The 21,643-nt window shown below is 32.2% G+C and overlaps 3 protein-coding genes across 6 annotated transcripts; 2 read left to right on the top strand and 1 right to left on the bottom strand.

Annotated features, from left to right (window-relative positions):
* LOC146540112 (uncharacterized) lies at window positions 1-3,198 on the top strand. The gene is made up of 3 exons (XM_085207783.1): window positions 1-317; window positions 1,202-1,984; window positions 2,245-3,198. Exons 1-3 carry the CDS (start codon window positions 248-250, stop codon window positions 2,712-2,714), a joined length of 1,323 nt encoding a protein of 440 aa, XP_085063909.1. The 5' UTR covers window positions 1-247; the 3' UTR covers window positions 2,715-3,198.
* Window positions 3,199-5,151: 1,953 nt separating this feature from the next.
* On the top strand, window positions 5,152-16,804 carry LOC146540111 (immunomodulatory peroxidase-like). Its single transcript, XM_085207334.1, has 12 exons — window positions 5,152-5,491; window positions 6,135-6,378; window positions 6,657-6,865; window positions 7,979-8,152; window positions 8,761-8,954; window positions 9,174-9,375; window positions 9,847-10,044; window positions 10,212-10,395; window positions 10,602-10,829; window positions 15,724-15,787; window positions 15,931-16,129; window positions 16,421-16,804. Exons 1-12 carry the CDS (start codon window positions 5,299-5,301, stop codon window positions 16,609-16,611), a joined length of 2,280 nt encoding a protein of 759 aa, XP_085063460.1. The 5' UTR covers window positions 5,152-5,298; the 3' UTR covers window positions 16,612-16,804.
* LOC146540110 (leucine-rich melanocyte differentiation-associated protein-like) lies at window positions 16,321-21,632 on the bottom strand. 4 transcript variants are annotated; one of them, XM_085207336.1, is made up of 6 exons: window positions 21,479-21,632; window positions 20,782-20,880; window positions 20,286-20,423; window positions 19,857-19,967; window positions 19,520-19,669; window positions 16,321-17,774 (listed from the first exon to the last, which is right to left on the bottom strand). In XM_085207336.1, exons 1-6 carry the CDS (start codon window positions 21,505-21,507, stop codon window positions 17,534-17,536), a joined length of 768 nt encoding a protein of 255 aa, XP_085063462.1. In that variant the 5' UTR covers window positions 21,508-21,632; the 3' UTR covers window positions 16,321-17,533. The 4 variants fall into 4 exon arrangements, with proteins under 4 accessions (XP_085063462.1, XP_085063461.1, XP_085063464.1 ...); XM_085207335.1 differs by having other exon boundaries at window positions 20,782-20,904; window positions 21,479-21,618; XM_085207338.1 differs by having other exon boundaries at window positions 21,470-21,607.
* Window positions 21,633-21,643: the final 11 nt, after the last annotated feature.

Genomic DNA, 21,643 nt, shown 5'->3' with positions numbered 1-21,643 from the left:
AGTCTGACCCAAAAGCTGAAACAACTTCGACATCTACATGTTTGCTTGCCAAATCCTTTTGAAGGTTTGCCTAGCTCAGGCAAGCGTATAGACGTGTATAGACGCTATTATGTAAACGATAACTACCCCACCGAAGATTTCTTAATTTAAATTTTATCTACATATGTATAATATAATGTGATTAAAAGTAAGAGTGACGAATTTTAGTATTTAAAAGATTTGCCAGATTTTTTAGACAAAATTCAAAATGTGGCGATATCAGTCTGAGCAATTGGAGCAATCGTATTTGATCCATACACTATTTGAAGATATACCGCGTAAGTTTATTTTAATTATAAATTGCATGTATAATTTATAAAAACATTTTATATACTACGATTATTATTCCTTAATTTAGAATAATATTTTCTATAAAGTGAAACGTATCTATATTATTAACTAATATAATAATAGTTTTTTGTTTGTTTAAACGCTAACATCTCTGGATTTACTGTGCCGATTTACTTTTATTGTTATGTATGAAAGCTTCATTCCTCAGAAGTGAGATAGGCTACATAATATTACGGTTTAATTCTCAGTTAGCCTTCAATAATAAAAGACCAATTATTAGGTACGCCGTCGTATTACTTCAACCGCGTGCGTTGCACAAATAGCACAAATAAAATGAAAATTATTTCATCATTAAGATAATTTCATGAAGTTATCTTTATGAAATGCTTTGGTTTTTATACCATATAGTTGGACGTATATTTTTCGAGAAAATGTAAAATTAAAATAATTCAATGCCCTGTTTACGGCTTCAAGCCAAGCGAAGTCTAGGCTCGAATCCCGCGGTGGGCGCCATTGCCGCCGATGACATGCTTTCAAGCAGGCACGTAGGCCACGCACTTTCTCACAAATATGAAAACAAAATGTCGATGATTGAATGTATCAGTCTGTTGGAAAATACAGCATAATGAAAGTATTATAAGGGGGTATGCAGGCGAAGCCGCGAGTTGTCCGGTAGTATATAATATGCGTTTCAGTATGCATAAAATATATTTAAATCATTTATTAAAAACGAACATAGATTTCTTTTCTGATTATATGAACATCTCTATTAGAAAATTTATTTTTACATAAAATTTACAATAAAATTAAGAAAACCCAATTGTGTAGTGTATTGTTTAAATGTTGTTAAATTTTTATTTAACTTATTCAGTATTCTCACCAATACAAGAAGAGCAAGAACCTAGATCATTAATTAATGGCAATTTAAAACCTGATAGCCCTTTGCCAGATCTAAATATTGAAATAGAACAGAAGAAGCCTAACCTCTGCGATGAAACTGAGGAGTTTTATGAAAAATTGAAAAAGGAAATGAGACGGCTTTATAAAAGGGATCATTTTTCTGCGTCTTATTCGACGGATAGACTAGAATCTCTCAAAAATTTTGAAGGAACTGAAGCACATTTTAAAATTTTAACTGAGCTGAGTAGTTCCGACGGTAATAGTTCACTCGTGTTACAAGAATTAGAGAATATAGGACATCATACACAATATAATAAAATTAAATTAAACGAAAGAGAAAGGGCTTGTAAAAGAAAATATGAAAATATAATAGAAGAATATGGCACGTCTAGCAGTGAAGAAAACTTTGACTCTTATAAAAAAATCCATTCTGAGCAAATTCAGATTCCATATGATAAGAATGTGGAAGATACCAACGAAGCGACAAATCAACCCTATTCTCGAATTATAACTACAGCGGAAGGTTGTAATAAATCAAAGTTAAAGTCAAACGATGAAAATACAAGACATGAAAGTGATGTTCCTAAAGAGGGAGATGAAGAAGAAGAAGAGGAAGGAGTGGGAGGAAAGAAAGAAGAGGAAGGTGAGAAAGAAGAGGAAGAAGAGGACGATGAGGAAGAAGAGGAAGATGGGGAAGAAGGGGAAGAAGAGGAAGTGGAAGAAGAAAAATATGAAAGTCTTGCAATAAATTATGGTATGTTACAAACTTCTTATTATGATTTTATTTCTAATCCAGTCTTAGTCAGTAATTATCTTGTAATTATAGACAGAAAGGAGACGTCGCGTTGAAATTTTTCCGGTCTCATTTTATAATTTAAATAAAACATAACAACACTGTCCCTCGAATATGTAATAGTAAATCAATATAATAAAAATAAACAAATAACTGACCTTCGTGTTATTCAACCGCGTAATAAGTGCTAAAATAAAAATTATAATATGTATATTTTTTAGGTGCAAGCCGCGTAATGAATAACAGCGAGTCGGACCGCCAATTTTCACCAGAAATTATGAGACAGGCCCATCATTCTGCCTCAATAGAGTCATTACTGGTACCTGGCATGTCCACATCAGATTCCGACGGTATAGGTGATAAGTCAATTGATATTCAACCGATGGAGATGGAAGAAGCTATTCTTTCACACGGACCCAAAGAAGTGCCCATGTCTCAAAGTCCTTTGAACATAATTCCAATAAATTCCACACCGAAGTCAGTAAGGAAATCGAAAATGGTTACGAGGAGATACAGTAATCTATGTAGTCCCTATTCTGCATCGCCTCATAGCCGAAAGAATGTTAGCCTTCAAGCATCATTTTCTGATGACGATCCAGACCCGCCACAGGCCTCTTTTTGGAGTCAATTCTTTGTGGGGAAACCAACAATCTACAAACTTTGCGCTTGCAAAGATCATACTTGTCCATAAATAATGTTTACTATTATCTAATTATGAATATAATTGTTGATATTTAAATTGTGTGATTCATTTTTGTTATATTTTATTTGATTACAATTAAATAATAATACTGTGTATGTTATATATGGTAACGATTTATGTACATGTTACATGTAGGTAAATTATTTTCTATATTGTCATCAGAAATTGATGCTTGTACAAACTATAAGTCCAGATGAAAGTAAATAAAGTGTACAAAATACGATGGAATATTTACTTACAATTTATTAACAATAATAACAAAAAATACAGTGGAGATCCTAAAATCTGTACAGCAAAATTACAACAGTCAAAATTTAAAAATTATAAGACATGTTGATTTAAATGAAAATGAAAGAGAAGAAGAAGAAGAAGAATAGGAAGAAGATGTAGTTGAAGGAGAGTATGAAAGTCTTGCAGTAAGTTGTGGTATGTTATCAACTTTTCATTTTTTTTTCTAATACAGTCATAATGGAATTATTACAGTGACTTTTAGACAGAACGTAATGAATGAGTCCCAAGAATGTACATGTTTGTAAATTATGACATATTTTACATTTTACTTGTATTATAATCTATGTAAATTATTGTCACTCAGTTATATATAATTGTTTTTCTGATCTTATTCAATAATTTAAATCAGACACAATAGCAACTGCTCCGAATATATTAGAATATCTGGTTCTTCAAGACACAAAATAATAAAAAAATAATAAAAAACAGAGACCCCGATTGCATAAGTCTAAAAAGAAAATAAACAAGCCCAATAGTTTATTAGGGTTGACAGTCGGGACCTATAAGTAATTCTTCAATCAATAAAATCTTTACTAGTAACCCGCATAATTAAAATACATTTTTTGTGACATAAGAGAAATTTATATACATATATTTTTAATAATAGTTATGTAAGTATATGTAAATCATGCCGTGGCAGCTTATAAGTAAAACAACACTAAGCCAATACTTTTTAAGACATATTTGTAATATCCGATTAAATGTATGTTTTGTTAGTTGTCCTTAATAAATAAATAAAAATGAAATATATTATATATGTTTTTAAATATTTTTTAGATGCAGGCCGCGTAAAGGATAACAGTGAAGCTTCTTGTCAATTATCTCCACATTTTACGAGACAGGCCCAAACATACGTCTCTGCAGGAGCTTTACTGGAACGGGTCCACATCAGATCCCGATGGAATAGGTGATAGAAGTTGTTATTTCAATCGATCGAAATCGATCAACTTCCTTTTCTTCACCGTCCCGTGCGTAGCTGTAACAGTGCAGTGTAGTGCGAAAATAAGGTGAAAATTGGGGAACATTATGTCTTATCACCAGGTTCCCTCTGCCTTTCCGTTATATGCGGAACAGATTGAAGATTTTTTTTTACATTGTAACTCTTAGTTATTCATTTTATTTTAATTGAACATACGAGTCTATATTATATTTACTTAAAAGGTAGGACGTTGTAAAACTACATTGTACATATATATTTTGTAAAATTTTAATTTTGTAATAAAAGTATAATTATAAATTTAATATAATGTGAAATATGATTAATAACCACCGACCATTCAAGCCTTAGTGATTATAACTTATAAAAATTAAAGATGAATTGATTTATTATTTGTTACCGTACTCAAGTGATTTTCTGGAGATTTTCCGTTTTAATATTTTATTTTTGTATAAAAATCAAGCCTTTGATTACAGTACACAGCAATAGATATATTGTGCTATTTTCTTTCAAATAAAATAAGAAATAATCATACAGCAGTCAACACTAATGTATATTATTATGAACAAGTACGTATGCTTACGTTAGTAATTATATTTCTTAAAATTACCCTCTAATTATTCCTTATTTTACGGCATGTAGAGAAACCTGTCATGGGCACAAGGTTTTGACTGATTGTAAACACGACAGGTTGTGGATTCGATTTCCATTCGAGAAAATGAAATATTTTAATATTTTTATTTCTAGTAGTCGTAGCGCAGGAGCACAAGCGTACGCGGCAGATTATAGGTTCAAATCTAACTGAAAGGATATTTAATATTTTCATTTCCTCGCGTTGATTCCAGTACTCAACACTCAACACACTATGCCTCTAGAATTCGGCGGGAAGTGGAAAACGGAAATGTCATAATGGAGGTGGAAGTGTCATAATAGCGGTGTGTTTTAACACTTGCTTCCCAGGTTCCCTCAATACAATCAAAATTTTCGTAATAATAATTCTTATAGCACAAATTAATCATACTACAATAATCTTACAAAAGTCGTAAAACATATAATATACCTATTATATTAACATATTGAGAAAGACCAATTGATATTAAGACATGTACTATCCATATTATTTCCGTAAATTAACGCAAGAAACGTGATATGATAAGGTGACGCCATCGCCATATAAAAATACAATTTTCGTTCAACCTGCAAAAGGTTACAAATAAATGTATCACTATCATTACATCATCACTATCATTTTCTTTCATTAATTATTTCATTTAGAAAACAATTTTGAACAAAGTAGCATGTTAAAGATTAAATAAAAAAACTAGTTACTAAAAATAATTAATAATGATATCTACTAATAGATGTTTAGGAGATATATCGTTGAAAACATTATTCGTTTTATATCTAAGTGGTTCAGTTATTGCATGTCTAAACACCGGGTGGGAATTTTTATTTGAGGATTTATTGACTGATGTCTGTCCAATTTTTGAGAGTGCAACGTCGACTATAAAGGATTTACTTCTTTTGTCATCATTGGGTAAGTATTATTACGTCTTTTAATAACATTAGATTTAGCTGTTTGGCGTATCATCTTTGTTTATTTTTCTTATTAGTAGGTAGGTAGCATACGCAGAAGGAACCTGGGACCCTAGTGTTGAGACACTCCGTTACCATTAAGATATTTCGGTTTCCTCCTTTTCGGTGAATTGTGGAGGTTAACGCCTCCTAACATCCTAACATCCTAATGAAAATATTAAATATTTCATTTCCTCAAGTGGGAATCGAACCCGTAATCTGTCTGTATAATTATACGCCATCATGGCAACTGGGCTCAAAACTAACAATTTCAATATTTAAAAAAAACGCGGCGTTTAGTTCCCCCACTTAACAAACAATGCCTGCAAATTGGGGGAAAATGAGGAGTGAATTTTCTTAAAACTAGGCTCCCTCTACCTCTCTCCTAGTCCCCCTCAGGGGCCTACCCTGCTGCATGCGGGATACAACATGAAGCTGAAAAAAAAATGTATTTATTTCTCCGCACTGTTAGACTACGCACCAGAATCACGTAACTATTTGCGGTAAGTAAGAGTAACACTGGGTTCCTGCCATGCTACTTTCGGAAAAAAAGTGAAACTGAAAATAAAAGAATAATTAATTAACAAAATAAACCATTACTGCAGAAGAAGAAGGACCATTGCCATCAGAATTAATATCAGACAGTCTCAAATGCGGGCGAGAACTTTCCCGCGAAGCTAAAAAGAGGGCAAACCAGCTAGTTAAGAATGGAGTTACTCTGGAAGCGTGTTCGCCATCTTTGCTACATTTTTTCTCAACGAAGCTCCCAAAAGACGCTAGGAAGGCTTCAGAGACGTCTCATGAATTACTTACTGCAACTAAAATTTTGCAAATGAAATTAAGTTCTAGGTAAGTTTAAATTATTTTTTACCGATTTAAAATAGAGGAGGTTATTTTTTTCAATTGTACGGCTTTTTTAGTAGTAGTAGCCTTAAGGGTAAAGTGGGATATGGAAGGTCCATATCCCACTGGTGGTGGTGGTGTCGATCTGGTACTTAGCGAAGTGTCTTAACACTAAGCTCATACTGCCTACCCTGTAACAACCGGGATAAAGCGTAAAGCTAAAGAGAAGAAATAGTGGAATATTTTTCAATTTTTAATAATTCTAATATTTTAACATTATTTAGTTCAGACGTGACTCCAAACACCTTCCTCTCGTTTCTCGAAAGTCAATGTGTGAAACCCCACGAAATATACTGCAAGCCTGTGAACATAAAGTGTATAGGAAGCTCCAAGTACAGAAGTATTGATGGGACCTGCAACAACATGGAACACCCAGCATGGGGTAGACGAGGGGCGCCTTTCACTAGGATCACTACGCCTCGGTATTCAGATGGTAAAAAAACTTTTTATTACTTAAATTAATTAAGGTTTACTAAACTCTTTATAATGACCAGATAGTAGAGACGCAGCGACACAGCGCCTGAGTGCAAACGTGACGGTTGTGGGTTCGATTCCCATAGGAATGATTATTTATAGCCTAGCCTAGTCGCAATGTCTCTAACAATACATCATTCCCTCGGTCAGTCAATTGAAGCCAGTCGTGCCGCTGGGGCACAAAATGTGCTGCAAAATCAATTGCCTGTGGGTGTGGCTTTGATCCGCACTCGAGGAAAATAAATATTTATTTAAATTTATATTTTCATTTCTTCGCTCTGGTGTTCCACTGAATACGCAATGCCTCCAGAATTCGGCGGAAATTGGGGAGTGGGGTATCGTAACACGAGGTTCCCTCTGCCTACCTGTGTGCGGGATACAGCGTGAAGTTGATCTACTAAATGATTATAAAATACGACATAAATTTAATACTTAACGAATACTGTGTCAAGTATAGTATATTATGATTTATTTTTATTTTATTACTTTATATAATATCTGAGTTTGAAGGCTTTTATCTGTTGATGCAAATAATTGAAAATGAGTAGATATTAATGACGAACGTAATTAAATAAGAGTTACTCGACATATATATTTGAATTGCTTTTAAATTTTTCTAATTATTTAAAAATGTTATATCCATTTATTTTGAAAAAAAATAAATATAAAAGACATTTTTTTAATTACCAGTTCTTTTATTTATGGTATGCTTTATGCAAATAGGTAGATTAACTGGTTAGGAGGCTTCGACGATACGATTTTGATAAGTAGTGCAGGTTCAAATCCTGCTAAGCATTTTTTTTTCATTCCTTGCTCTGCGTTGAGTGGTGCTAAGTCAAACTTTGCCATTACCTGATACCAGAACGGGAAATTGTTGGTAATTTACTAGCATGAGAGTAAATCAAATCGTTAATACATAATCCCGACGCCCCATGATGGCGTCAACGTCAATGGTGCATTAAATAAAATGTAATGAACAATTTTTTTTATATAATTAGTATCAATCAAAATACTTAAAAGCATTAATAAACTTATATAACTCTAAAATTATAACCAACTTTATTTTTTCAAGGTATATACGCCATGCCAGTAGCTAAGAGCGGTCGCCCGTTGCCGAACCCGCGGTTACTGTCGACACGTCTGTTCTCAGACCGGGCGGTGTCCAGCCGCGTGCTGACATATCTGAATATGCAATGGGGACAGATCATCACTCATGATCTAGTATACCAAGTCATGGAGTCCACGGGTAAAGTGGTATTTTCATGTTAGGTTTTATGTTATTAGACTTAAATAAATATTTTTATTATTGGATCTAACAAATCCTAACTTAATGGATTTACGATATTTTTAGGGTTGCGTACCTCTCAAAAATAAACTTCCACTTTATTCTGTCTGTTTGTCGAGGCCATTGTTGTTGTTTGTTAAAGACAGCGTGAAGGTATCAATATGAAATTAATATTAAATATTCCCCTTTAATCACAGAATTAATTGAGTGCATACGAACGCAAATTAAATCTTTACAGATTTTTCAAGTTGTACTTCCCTGAAGCGAAACCTTCGATGAGCGAGTGCGATTTTACCGAATTTTTATTGTAATATTAAAACTGATGGCTTAAAAAAATATATCATTGTAAATATCCTTCTATTCTTCTATCTTCAATTGTAAACATTATCCAAAATCGATATTTATAACGTTATCTTAAAAAAGTATATTAAAATTAAAGCTAAAAATACAAGAACATATTAATTAGAACTTATATTTACTTAACTTTACTTTTACTTTATATTGAAAATGAATATAAAATTATATGCATTTTATTGTGAAATATTTAATATACAAAACTAATATGTTAGACGAAGGTGGAATCCAATGCTGTTTGGGAGATGGAAGAGATATCCTTCCCCAAGATATGCAAAACGACAAGTGCATCCCGATATGTGTTCCAGAAGATGATGCCTTTTACAGAAATCACGGGATCAAATGCCTTAATTTTGTTAGAAGTGTCACCACACCAAGAGACGATTGCAGTTTGGGTCATGCGGAACAAGTAAGATTGCAAGGAATTAAAAAAAATATTTGTTTTAATGAACCTATTTTGAGTATATTTTCACACAACAAAGGGAACCTAGTGTTAAGTCACTCTAGAAGTCGAATATATTAGAATAATTTAGAATTGTAGAAAAAAAGAAAAAAAGTCTTAACATTAGGTTCCCTCTGCCTCCTGTGTGCGGGATACAGCGTAAAGCAGATTTAATTTAATTTTTAGATGAATACAGTAACGAGCTTCTTGGATGGATCTCCAATATATGGATCAGATTCAAAAACAGCTAATAAAATTAGGAGCAAATGTGGAGGCAGACTTAAAGAGGAAACGAGGAAGAATTGTAAATTAGGATTTTTGCCCTCAGTCGATGATAAAGCTGCTGTTTGTGATTTAAGAAACATGTCTGCGCCTTGTTATTTTGCTGGTAAGAATATAAAAATGTAAATTATGTAATTGATACTTATTTAGAAAACGTATAAAAATTACTACTCTTAGAAACCGTTCAAGCGCCCTGACCACTAAGCCTTACGGTCTCATCGAGCTACGTCGAAATTCTTATACGCTTGTTACAACTTTATGTAGCTAGTATCTCTGATCATCTAAAAAAATTGGGAATATAATATTTTCATTTATATTTTTGTACCTTTGTAGATTATCATGTTATGCATATCATTATGGCAAGGCTTCTCCGTGCCCAAGCACATTTTACCACTACCTTACTCACTACCGCCCTGGTACCATGACACGATTTTGAATTCCACCACTCAACACACAATGTTTTGAAAATTCAGTAGAAAGTAGAGTACGGAGTGTCTTAGCACTGAGTTCCCTCAGCTTACTCCTTAAAATTATAAAAAAATATACTGCAAATGCGTTCCCAATTGCCTTTTTCCAGGTGACAGTAGAATCAATCAGACACCAACACTAGCAGTTCTCCACACTCTACTTCTCCGTGAACACAACCGCATAGCAGACATCCTAAGCAACCTCAACCCGCTGTGGACCGATGAAAAGTTATACCAAGAGGCTAGAAAGATAGTCGTCGCAGAAATCCAACATATTACTTATCAAGAATGGTTGCCTTTGAACTTTGGTAAGTTTGGTGGTCAATTAAGTTTTACGTCAAAATTGATTTCATTCTTTTGAACAATGTGTTCAAAAGAATGTCAAAAAACCAACCCTTTAATATTTTTAATTTCTAATATGCAAAAACAAGCATAACAAACAAGCATATGGAAAAATATTTCATTTAACTTTTAGGTGAAAGCTACCTCCGCTACTACCGCATCTCGCCAACATCATTATACAGTCGTGATTATAATGAAGACGTCAACCCTGGAATCATCAACGGTTTTGGAGCTGGTGCCTTCAGATTTCTGCACACTGTCATACCAGACTCGTTCATGAGTTGCCCGAAAGGTCACCAAACTGCCTTTTTATATAAGTACGTATTTAATTACTAAATGTATCATAAATGTATAGATTAAAAACTTAAATCAGCTTCAAGCTATATCCAGCACACATCAGGGTAGGCAGAGGGAACCTAGGGTTAAGACACTCACATTCCCCACTTTCTGTGTCACAGAGGTCAGGAGGAGAATCAACAAAACAGGAGAATAAATAATTCTCATAATTTATCTAATATTTCAGATTAAGCGACTATTATTTCAATCCAAGTCTATTGGAAGCCAATGCAGATTCCTTTGACGACATCGTCCGCGGTATAGTAACTCATCGCGCGGGAGAGTCTGACCCACACTGTACTGGAGAGATCACCAATTTACTGTTCAAGTCCCATAATAAATGGGGGTTGGACCTCGTCGCTATGGACATTCAAAGAGGCCGCGATCATGGATTGGCATCGTACAACGATTATAGGTATGTGGAAAAAATAGACAGAAGAGGAGTACAGGTACAGGATGCCAATATGTTTTTAAATACAGGCAGAACACACTTCACACTGTCACTTAGAAATAAGCTGACACTATACAAAACTTGCATAAGACCCGTCCTCTCTTATGCTTGTGTAGCGTTCGCGCACACTAAGCTAGATCCCATGCAAAAGGTACAAAATAAATTCTTACGTATCGCATCAGGTTGTCCCTGGTTCGTGCGTAACGTCGACTTACATAGAGACTTTGCACTGGAATCGATTTACGAGCATTGCAAACGTTTAGCGAAGCGCTACTTTGAGCGCGCATGCTCGCACGCGAATCCCCTCATCGTTAATGCGTGTGATTACATCCCTAACGCACTCCCTAGACGTAGACGCTCGCGCAGCGTCCTTTTAGACTCCGATGACGCCATTACTATAGCGAATGCCCCGTATGTAGGTAGGAAACACGCTACTCACACACGACACAAACACCGTCGTCGACGGAATCGACGACGAAGTCCAGCTTATTCAACGGCCCGATCGCGTCTCGGCGCGGTGGGGTGGGGCCCAGCGGTTAGGGACCGTTAGTTCCCTTAGAGTAGTCTAATTTGTCCCCAGTCGCGACTTCATGTCGCGGCTGGTTTGCTTAGCATAGGTGAAATCCCAGTCCGCTCGACGGCCGCAAGCAGAGGTTCGAGTCCCGCAGGGGGCGCCCTTACAGTCGTCGACTTCCTCACAGGCAGCCACTTAGTGCTTGCATTTATTCAGGGACAGAGTACCCTCTTCCCTACCCAACCGGTGTCGCTGTAAAAGCCAATAGGGCTAACAGCATTATCCACATGTTCGAAAAAAAAAAAAAAAGGCAGAACACACACTACCTATGTATATTTGTATCGTTATTTGTATCGTATCGTTTGGCAATATACATTTTAGTATAAAGTGACGTACACCTTACTATGGCAACGCTTTTGTGCTTTTAATTCGTATTCTTATTGAAATAAATTCGTAAAATAATATTTTTAGCAAAGCTGTGCTGTGTAAGTGACATTGACGGACGAATATTTCATATAATGTAAAACTCAGCTTTATTCATTTTATCTTTTTAATAATATATTTTTATATATAATAATAAGGAAATTAATAAGATTAGGTACTATACTTACATTATTTTTTATAAAATTATTAATGTAAAATAATAAAAAAACATTAATATTGATGTGATGATTATCAGTTAGAATTAAAATATGCTATAGCTTCCTTCGCGTTTTTCCTACATAAGGGTCCAAGGGAACTCTCCGTTACCTATGCACCTTTCAATTTTGGCGACATTGCGTTTGTCTTGTTACCTCTACTTTTTATACAGAAACGTACTAAAGACATTTTTTTACTAAATGAGTATCTATATATTTTATTTGTTTTGTGTGTTTGTAAAGCATAAGAAATATTTAAATATATTGAAAAGGAAATATTATAACACTTCATTTCTTCGAGTGGAAACCGAATCCACAATCGTCACGTATAGTATATGTCGTATACTGTAGGGGAAGGTGGGGAAAGACGGGTACCTTAAGGGATTTCATAAATAAAACCCTCTTTTTTCAATTGTACAATGTAGGAACTTTTTTTAAAAAAACAACCAGACTTTCTTCTATAATTATAATCAGTCAAAACAAAAAAATATATAATTCTTCTTATAAAAAAATCAACTTAAAAAAAATTGGTGAATCTCCCCATCTTACCCCACCTATAGGGCTAGATGGGGTACCCCCTTGGGTAAGATGTGGTATAGAATACTTAAACGTCGTCATCTTCACAAAAAGGGCAAATATGGCCAGCTTCGTAATCGTTTATTTTCCACTCCTGCACAACCACATTGCGCCCAATTACCGCATCTCTGGCAAGTTATCCATCACTCACTCAGAATACTCAGAATACAAACCGTGGCAGTAGTAGGCATTCTGTATCTTCGTCATCTGATATATTAGCTCTTCCGTCATCTACATGGTTTTTTTTGGATCTATTATTTGTGTTAGTTTCTTTTTGTTTGTTAGGTTTCGGTTTACAGTTTTATCTTTCCGCTAATTCGGTTTTATATGGAGAAGCAGTAATAATAGTCTTTGCGTGTATCTTTGAACTTTTCTTTGTCTTTTTTTGACCGTTCGTAGATAAGACGTAAACTTTTTCCGGCTAACCAGATGGAATGCTGCATTATCAAAAGAATTATTATCTGTTGCTTCCCCTTCAGCATTCAATTCGATTTCAGTGGCATCTGCAGCATTGAAGTCATCACGGTAAAAATGTGTGCATTATAAGGCGAGATTCCACATACTTTAAATGCATTAATTGCAATTGGCATTGTTGGTGCCGTATAAAGCTTGTCCAAAGAATTCAGCCACTTGAAATTGAGAAACTACTTTCCAAGGATTTGATATTAACTTTGCTGTTAGAGCCTGATCATAAAAAAATACTCAAAGGCCCCATAAGACCAACATCTGCTGGCTGAAATTTGTGGTAGGAAGCATATTATTGTCACAGCATGTTTACGTGCTTATCGATTAACTGCAAATTTTAGGTGTGAGAGGCATGGCCATCTAAAATCAACATGACTGGGTTGGTTTTAAGAGTTATTCTTTTATAATTTCGAGGCCTGCAGATAAAGATTATAGATTATCTATATAAAAATATAAAGTTAACACAACTAGTAATGATAATTTTGAATTAAATACAAATCCAAAAAGAATAACAAATTAGCGGATAAGACGGGGTTGGTACCCCGTCTTGCCCGCCAGTAGGTATCCCCATCTTTCCCAAAGTAGACTTATAAGTTGTATAAATTTTTTTGTGGGTATTAATCAAAGCAAGCCGAAATGAATTAATGAGTTTAGAGTAATAAAATAAATAAACATCAATAAAAAATATATGTCACGCATCTCGTATATCATGAACAGTCACGCACTTTATATATGTCAATAATTAAATAAAACCACTGTAAATTTAAAAAAACATGCATGGGTCATAATCAGAAAAAGTGCACATTTTGTGTCTTTTCTTGTCCCGCTACTTTGAATGCGTTTTAAAAATACAATTTTAAAGATAATTTAAATATTTTGCCATTTAAGATAAATTTACTTATTAACTTAAAGATTTTTGTAATATCTTAAATGTATTAAGGCTAATAATAGTATTTTTTGTTAGTTGCAAAAAACTTTTCAAAATGCTTCCATACAATTTTTCGTGTCCCATTCACCACTTTACTTTTTAAAAATTGGTTTGTTACGAATATTTATGGTTTTATTTGATTTCAGATATGTTTATATTACTTTACTTTATGCATAATATTAAATAGAACTACTTTTATTGATACATTATTTAATAAATAATATATATTAATTAACTAAATTTGTCCCAAAATATTGTCTTTTCGTTACTCAGGGCTAGTAACGTACAATTAAATTATGAACGCAATTATTTTGAATGGTGTTTAATATTATTCTTTATTGTGGCATCATTATTCTAAAAGTCAATGCTGTCGTAGCTACAACCAGTAGTATTCTCGCAGCAGTTGAGGGGTTCAAATGTTTTAAAGGGAATGCGTAAAATTACATCTCAGGGTTATAAACGGCTTTTATTTTGGTAAGTATTCTATAATTTGGTTTTCTTGTTTATGTTATTTGCTTCTTTTTACAAAATCTCAAAAAAGAACGTCAGTGCTTGCACATGCAACACGTGGCTTATGAGCAAATATTTAAAAAGGTTAGAATTTCTCAGACTTCATTCTCAATTTCGTTATATTTCGTTACGTAACGAAACTGAGAAAATATGAAGCCTAGTTCACAATTACGGTACCAATGTTTTCTTATATATGTTTATAATAAAATTTTATCGAACCGGTGCTTGTATATGGAAGATATGTATATAAGAAAAAAAAATTGCTGGCATATGAAAAAAATTATTAGTGACTTTTCATAACGTAAAGTAACCAAAAATAATGATTTTTAAGTTTTTTTTGCTTGTTTGCTTGTTTGTCTATGTGTTTGTGCACGCTAATCTCAGAAACAGCTGAACCGATTTAGTTAAAATTTATTTTTATTCTTTCTGAAATTAGTTGTGATTTTGTGATTATTATTTTTTGATATATATTTTTGTATTTTCAGTAAGCGTAAGCTCCTATGTCAAATGCTGAAACAAATGCTTTTTTTTAGATATAGAGAACGTCTTAAAAAGACCAATCCTATTAAATATGAAGATATGCGGAATAAACACTTACAAAGCATTAAACTTAATTCCAATGATAACGACTCAAATTTTGATATATTTTAAAGTGAATTTAATTTTATCATTAACTTTGTGATCTCTAACTAGAAATATAAGTTTATTACGTTACGAACTAGCATTATTATATTGTTAATATTCTCACTTTGTTATGTTTTCTTCTTACATTTATAATCTGTTAATTCAACGATTGAACCTTTAAAATTTTGATCTGTGTCTCATTAAATAAAAAAAACAATAGTTTTATTCATATAATATCGTTATTTTGTTGTGTATAATGCCTTATGTCATCAGTTTCGTAACAAACTTTATCAGTGTTGTTACTTATCAGTTACGTTACGAATTCGAAAATGTCCACTTTTCTGATTATGACCCGCATACCAAATAGGAACGTATTTTCTCCGACGAAACTTTTTGTGACACTAACAAGTACCACTATATACTAACAAATGGCATAAAAACAAATTTTGTAGTGACACTGCATTATATGTTTTCATAGGGTCCCCATCTTACCTCGCCACCCCGTCTTACCCCACCTTCCCCTACTGCACCTGCGCTACGACAACTCTATAGTACGACAATTCTTGATAGTATTATAGTGTTCGTTTTATTTTGTTTTTTTAGAGAAACTTGTGGACTACAGAGAGCAAAAACTTTTCAAGATTTGGCTGGTGATATATCTCAAGACGTAAGAAAAAATATATACATTTTATTACATATATAATAGAGTTCAATATGAGCCTAAGCTTCAAGGCATTGTTGAAAAGAAAAAGACAAATACTTTATTTTATGAAAATAAATACCTACATCGACTAAAACTATTTATTTCAGCGAATCAACGTCCTATCAAAATTTTATGAATCAGTAGACGATATAGATTTATTCGTGGGTGGAGCTATGGAGAAGGAGGTCCCGGGTTCAATTCTCGGTCAAACATTCCAATGTATTATTGCTGAACAGTTCTACCGCACTAGGATCGGTGATAGATATTTTTATGATAACAGTGAAATGCCACATTCGTTTACACCAGGTAAGTAAAGCTTTTTTTAATTTACTGACGTGAATATTACCATGACATAAAAATAATATTTATTTGCTTGGGACTATTGCAGTATTTACAAATGTACGAGTAAGTTAATTCAGGAGAGAGCATGGGCGAAACCTCAGTGTCAACCGGGTGCTTTCGTGTAAAAACTACAAATTTAATAATATACAAATCGGTCGTGAAACATTATTTTTAATAAATAAATACTTTTGAATTTTACACTAAACATTTTCAATATTATATTTACATATATATAAGTAAATCCATAATTTACAGATCAACTGAAAGAAATCAAAAAAGCATCAATGGCGCGGCTTATATGCGACAATACGGGCGTCAAGCAAATCCAAAGAAGGGCTTTTGAGGTGGAAAGCTCGCACAACCCCAAATACCCCTGCGACGACTACACCGCTATACCTTATGTTGACTTGACGACTTGGAAGAGACCTAAGTTTGAAATAGATTAAAAATCGTTAATATGTCTTTTTTTTGTTAGGCAACACTCCGTTAAACAGTAATCAAACAAGTACAAATATGCGTAGAAAAGAATAAAAAAATATATTAATATTTATAAAAAGTGTTAATTTATGTTTGACGATTCATAATTTATGTATGTTATTGTTAATAATTTATAATATTTTATTAAATTTTATAATTTGATTGGTTTCATATTTTTAATTAAAGTTCTTATATTTGAACTTTAATATTATCAATAGTAAGTATAAAAACCTAATACAAAAAAAGTCAACACCTCAAACCCGCACTTTGTCTTGTTCGTACAAGACAGCTTACAGAGGGAAGTCAGAGCTGAACAGACACTGTACTGTGGTTTCTCCATTGCTGAAAGGAAAATGACAACAAAACAAAATACGAATATATAGTATTTATGTATAATATTGGATGTAAAAAAGAAAAGTAGGCAAATTTACATTATTTTATAACATACTAAGACTAGTTATAACAACTATTACTTAAGAATCAATGGCAGTATACTTAAAACTATAAAGATTAGGCTTTTTATAAAAAAAAATAATTAATTTCATATAATTACAGACACAGTCAAAATAACATCAATGAATAAAAAAATAAACTAATATATACATAACTATTATATAATTTTTTTTCAACATAACTTCACAAGTAAATATAAAATAAAAAATTGCTTTCATATAATTTTCATATAGATATGAGATTATTTAACTTATTTGAATACATAATAAATAATATTTTTTTTAAAATAAATGGTTATTCATACTCATGTTACAACTTATTTTTATTATAAGCATTTTATACATACTTTTTATATTTTACTAAATATTTAATAACAATATGTATAACATTAATTTTCATATAAAAAAACACTAAACACAAACAATCCATATAAAAATATTATATAAGAAGATTTCTAGTTTGTTCCTTATCTTTGCCCAAAAAGGAGAATATTTTATTTTGCATGGAATTCCATGTGACAGAACTAGTCATCAACTGGGATATACTTCCTGAATTAGGTTTCACTATTCTTTCCAATAATGGTCGTTTGTAGAGCCTTTGGGCTTCTTCCCTTTGATCGTCTGTCACTTTTCTATCGTCTAAGTGTAAAAGAGATGGAAATTGGGAGATAACAAAAAGTCTGAAAGAAAATAAATATTCTTAATATTTTTTAGTGGCCAGTCGTGGCGCAGGGGCATGAAGTGTGACTGTAATATCGGCTGGTTGTGGGTTCGATTCCCATTCGAGGAAATGAAATATATATTTCAATTTATATTTCTATTTCCTCGCTCTGGTGTCGAGGGAAAGCGCGGCGTTGAGGTCCGCTACTCAACACGCAATGCCAATGTAAAGAAAATAATATATATATTTGTATAATTATATTATTCTAAAAGATGCCCTTATTCACTTGCCTTACACATATTAATAAATAAAAAACAACATATAAAACATTTAATACTTGGCCGTCATGGCTCAACAGCACAGTGTCTGAAAGTGTGACTAATGAGGTGATGGTTTGAATTCCCAATGGGGGAATGCATTATTTTTATTTCACCATTTTCACTAGTTAACACGCAATATCTAGTTAAAATATGAGTGGAGTATGTTAACATTAGGGTACCCTGTGACTACCCTGCTATAAGTGAATACAGCATAAAGTAAAAAAAAGAAATTATTTAATTGAGCGGCCTTAATCCTGGTGCAGCAGACCAAAAACAATTGTGAGTTCAATTCCCAATAAGAGGACGAAATAATTATCTTTTTAACCGACTTCTGTAAGAAAAGGAGGTTATCAATTCGACTGTATTTTTTTTTTTTTTTTTTATGTTTGTTACCTCATAACTTTTAACTGGGTGGACCTATTTTGATATTTTTTTTTTTATTTGAAAGGTATAGCTTCCCGAATGGTCCCATTTTTTTTTGGTCCATGTCTGACAATGGTATCCATGAGAAAACCACATGTCTTAAATTTGCATTATGCATGTGCGCGACTAATAGCCGAACAACTCAATGTCGCGTCAACCGATTTTGATGATTTTTTTTTATTTGAAAGGATACACTTCAAGGATAATTTGGTGAAAGTTTGGTTAGGTTTCGATTATGGAATCCGGAGAAAATTGAGAAAGTTTGTTTTTTTTGGTCAAAAATTAATTATACTGTAATAGTTACAAGCAAAAACTTTTTAAATTGATGTCAGAAATGAGATTCCTGATCGTTGCATTTCTTTTCAACCAACCTCAAAAAAGAGGATGTTCTCATTTTCAACCAACTTCAAAAAAGGGAGATTCCGAATTCACCCAAATACTTTTTATGTTTGTTCTTGTCAATATACCAAAATGTAACTTTGCACAAAAATAATAACTAATTAAATGAAGTTTTACATAGAACAATCACAACCACTCGTTGACAACCACTACCACCACCATCACCACTCGTTCAAGAAGCATCATTTTAAGATCTACCCATCACTAAAAATCGTAAAATAAATTAATTTTTAACAAAAACAAAAACCGACTTCTAACAACGAACTAAAAAGTGAAAAATAATTATATAAAGATTTTATAATTTTGATGTCGGTGTCAAACTAATGCTACAACACCTTTACTACAATATCTAATTACTAAGCCTGTTTGTTTTACTTGGCACCGACTTGAAAATTATAAAATCTTTATATAATTATTTTTCACTTTTTAGTTCATTGTTAGAAGTCGGTTTTTGTTAAAAATTAATTTTCTTCACTCTGGTAACAAATTCTGACAATCAACACTCTGAAAATTGGGGAAAGCAGTGTTTTAATACTTTACCCTGGCAAAATACTTACAATTATTAATTAATTCAAATAATCCAATATTATTAATGGAGGTTTTAATATATTTTTTAATTTACCTATATTGAAGATATTCATAGAATGTTCCTCCATTAAAGTAGCTGGGAGCGGCTGGATTGCCCATAAGTGACAGATACTGTAGGTTTGGACAAGATTCCTTGAGTTTACCAACCCATGGATAAAGTGATGATATTTTACAATGATTTAACCTGAAAAATTATTATAAGTATGATTATATCTTATATGTATCAATGAATCATAAATGTAATATATTTTCCTTAGCATCAGAAATATATATTTTTTACTTTATAATAAAGTGAAAACACAATATTTAAACATAGTATGACACATTTGACGATATAATTACAGACTTTGTGGAAAAGAGAAAATATTTACCAAAGTAATTGGAGTTTAGGCATAGGTGGTAATAAACAATCTTCAGTAATAGGATTGTCGTCGGCAATTAAAGTTGTCAGATCTTTGAAGTGAACTAGACTTTCAAGGTTTCTGAAAGGGAATATAAAAAATACAGAAATTTTACTATCAAATATAAATGATTAACAAAACAGATTTCCTATTGAATTAAGAAAGCCTGTTGTGATAATGATAACAATGGTTGTCAGATACATTGCCACTTAAGGGAATGGCAGAATAATAAAATGTGGTGTTGATTTCCACCACTCAAAATTAATTGTTTCGAAAATAAAAGTAGTCAACCTATTGTCTCTGTCCAACTTGCTGTAAGCGGGATACAGTGTGAACCCAAAAAAATACTTTATTAAAGTTATGGAAATTATATTATTTAAAATTCTAAAGGCTACTTACGTGATTTTATTGTGACTTATATCTAAGTATTTTATATGATCACTGAATCTCTCTACTATAGTTTTAGGTAGTTCATACAGCCTCTCATAAGCCAAAGTAAGTTTTGCACAGTCTTCTCCATTAGTATCCTCTGTATCACTAAACAAAAATATAAGAATTATATTTATAATAATGTATATACTTATATAGTCATAAAGATCTAATTAAATTACTTATAATTATCTGACCATGGTTTCTATTTAACCTGCTAGTTTATTCTATAAGTCTATGATAGATATATGATAATTTAGCCTTTACTACATATACATGTAAATGCAACAGATATTTTAAGTTTATACTTAGAAACAGGTTTTGTTATCCTCTAAATAACTTTTACTTAACAAAAAAAATTAAATTAAAATAAAAGTACTTAATCAAAAACAAACTTAATTCACTATTTAACGTTATTTATAAATATTAAACTGTGCACAATAAATTGTAAATAAATAAAACTTACTTCATTAAGTCCTGAGGAATAAAATTTTGCGTCATTGCGGTTAAGGAGTCAACCAGAATGCTACTCGATAAGTCGACAGCGATCACTCCACTGTCAGGACTGGTTGTAAAAATAAACTGGGCTCTTAGAGATAATAATCATGAAAATCGACATAATTAATGTAATTTAGTGCCAATGTTTACTATTCAATTAGTGTGTTATTCAATGAAATGTCTTTACTACAATATTCAACAAGAAAAAGATGTATTATTTATATTTTTTGTAGTTATCTCGTTTATACTTTATATAGCCTTTATAATGTGTAAAGAAATGCAAATTTTACAAATATAAACAAGTTTTCCGTTTCACTATTATTATTTGTGACAGTGACGTGTTAGATATACCATTGCAATTTTCCGACGAAATTTTATTTTATATAAAAATATATACTAATTAAACAAAGGTACCATACGGTTCATTCATTTAAATAATTTAATAAATTTATAAATAATATAATACTTTACATATTTTATGGAATGTTTTGGTACAAATTCTTATTTATTTTTGTTTTTCTGCTTTAAATAAAATATTATTTTCGAAATATACCGTACATAATATACACACACTTAGTAAAAGCTAAATTATATGTATAATTTAGCTTTTAAGTAATTCACTTTAAAATAAAGTGATTCATGTTAAAATTTATTACCCTACTCACTCATTTTGCACAAGTTGTTCTAAATCCATTTGTGCATAAAGTAAACAGTAAAATCTTTTAAAAATCTTATTTTACAACTTTTTATTATTTACTTGAAGCATAGAAGTGTGAATCATATTGATAATGCATGTTATCAATCGAATAAGAAGTTCAGGAGGGAGGAGA

The sequence above is a fragment of the Heliconius melpomene genome, chromosome 3, assembly GCF_056956725.1.
Source record: "Heliconius melpomene rosina isolate 202511_hmr_F chromosome 3, ASM5695672v1, whole genome shotgun sequence".
NCBI lineage: Eukaryota > Metazoa > Arthropoda > Insecta > Lepidoptera > Nymphalidae > Heliconius > Heliconius melpomene.
Note: the sequence above shows the minus strand (reverse complement) of the source record. Positions and strands in the feature narration are given on the sequence as shown.

Coding starts and splice junctions, on each gene's coding strand:
- LOC146540111 (XM_085207334.1), top strand. CDS start 5,299: ATGATATCTACTAATAGATGTTTAGGAGATATATCGTTGAAAACATTA. Junction 5,492..6,134: donor ACTTCTTTTGTCATCATTGG/GTAAGTATTATT, acceptor CCATTACTGCAG/AAGAAGAAGGACCATTGCCA. Junction 9,376..9,846: donor TGCGCCTTGTTATTTTGCTG/GTAAGAATATAA, acceptor GCCTTTTTCCAG/GTGACAGTAGAATCAATCAG.
- LOC146540110 (XM_085207335.1), bottom strand. CDS start 21,507: ATGGATTTAGAACAACTTGTGCAAAATGA. Junction 20,905..21,478: donor GAACAACTTGTGCAAAATGA/GTGAGTAGGGTA, acceptor ATTATCTCTAAG/AGCCCAGTTTATTTTTACAA. Junction 19,968..20,285: donor ATAAGTCACAATAAAATCAC/GTAAGTAGCCTT, acceptor ATTCCCTTTCAG/AAACCTTGAAAGTCTAGTTC.
- LOC146540112 (XM_085207783.1), top strand. CDS start 248: ATGTGGCGATATCAGTCTGAGCAATTGGAGCAATCGTATTTGATCCAT. Junction 318..1,201: donor ACTATTTGAAGATATACCGC/GTAAGTTTATTT, acceptor TAACTTATTCAG/TATTCTCACCAATACAAGAA. Junction 1,985..2,244: donor AAGTCTTGCAATAAATTATG/GTATGTTACAAA, acceptor TATATTTTTTAG/GTGCAAGCCGCGTAATGAAT.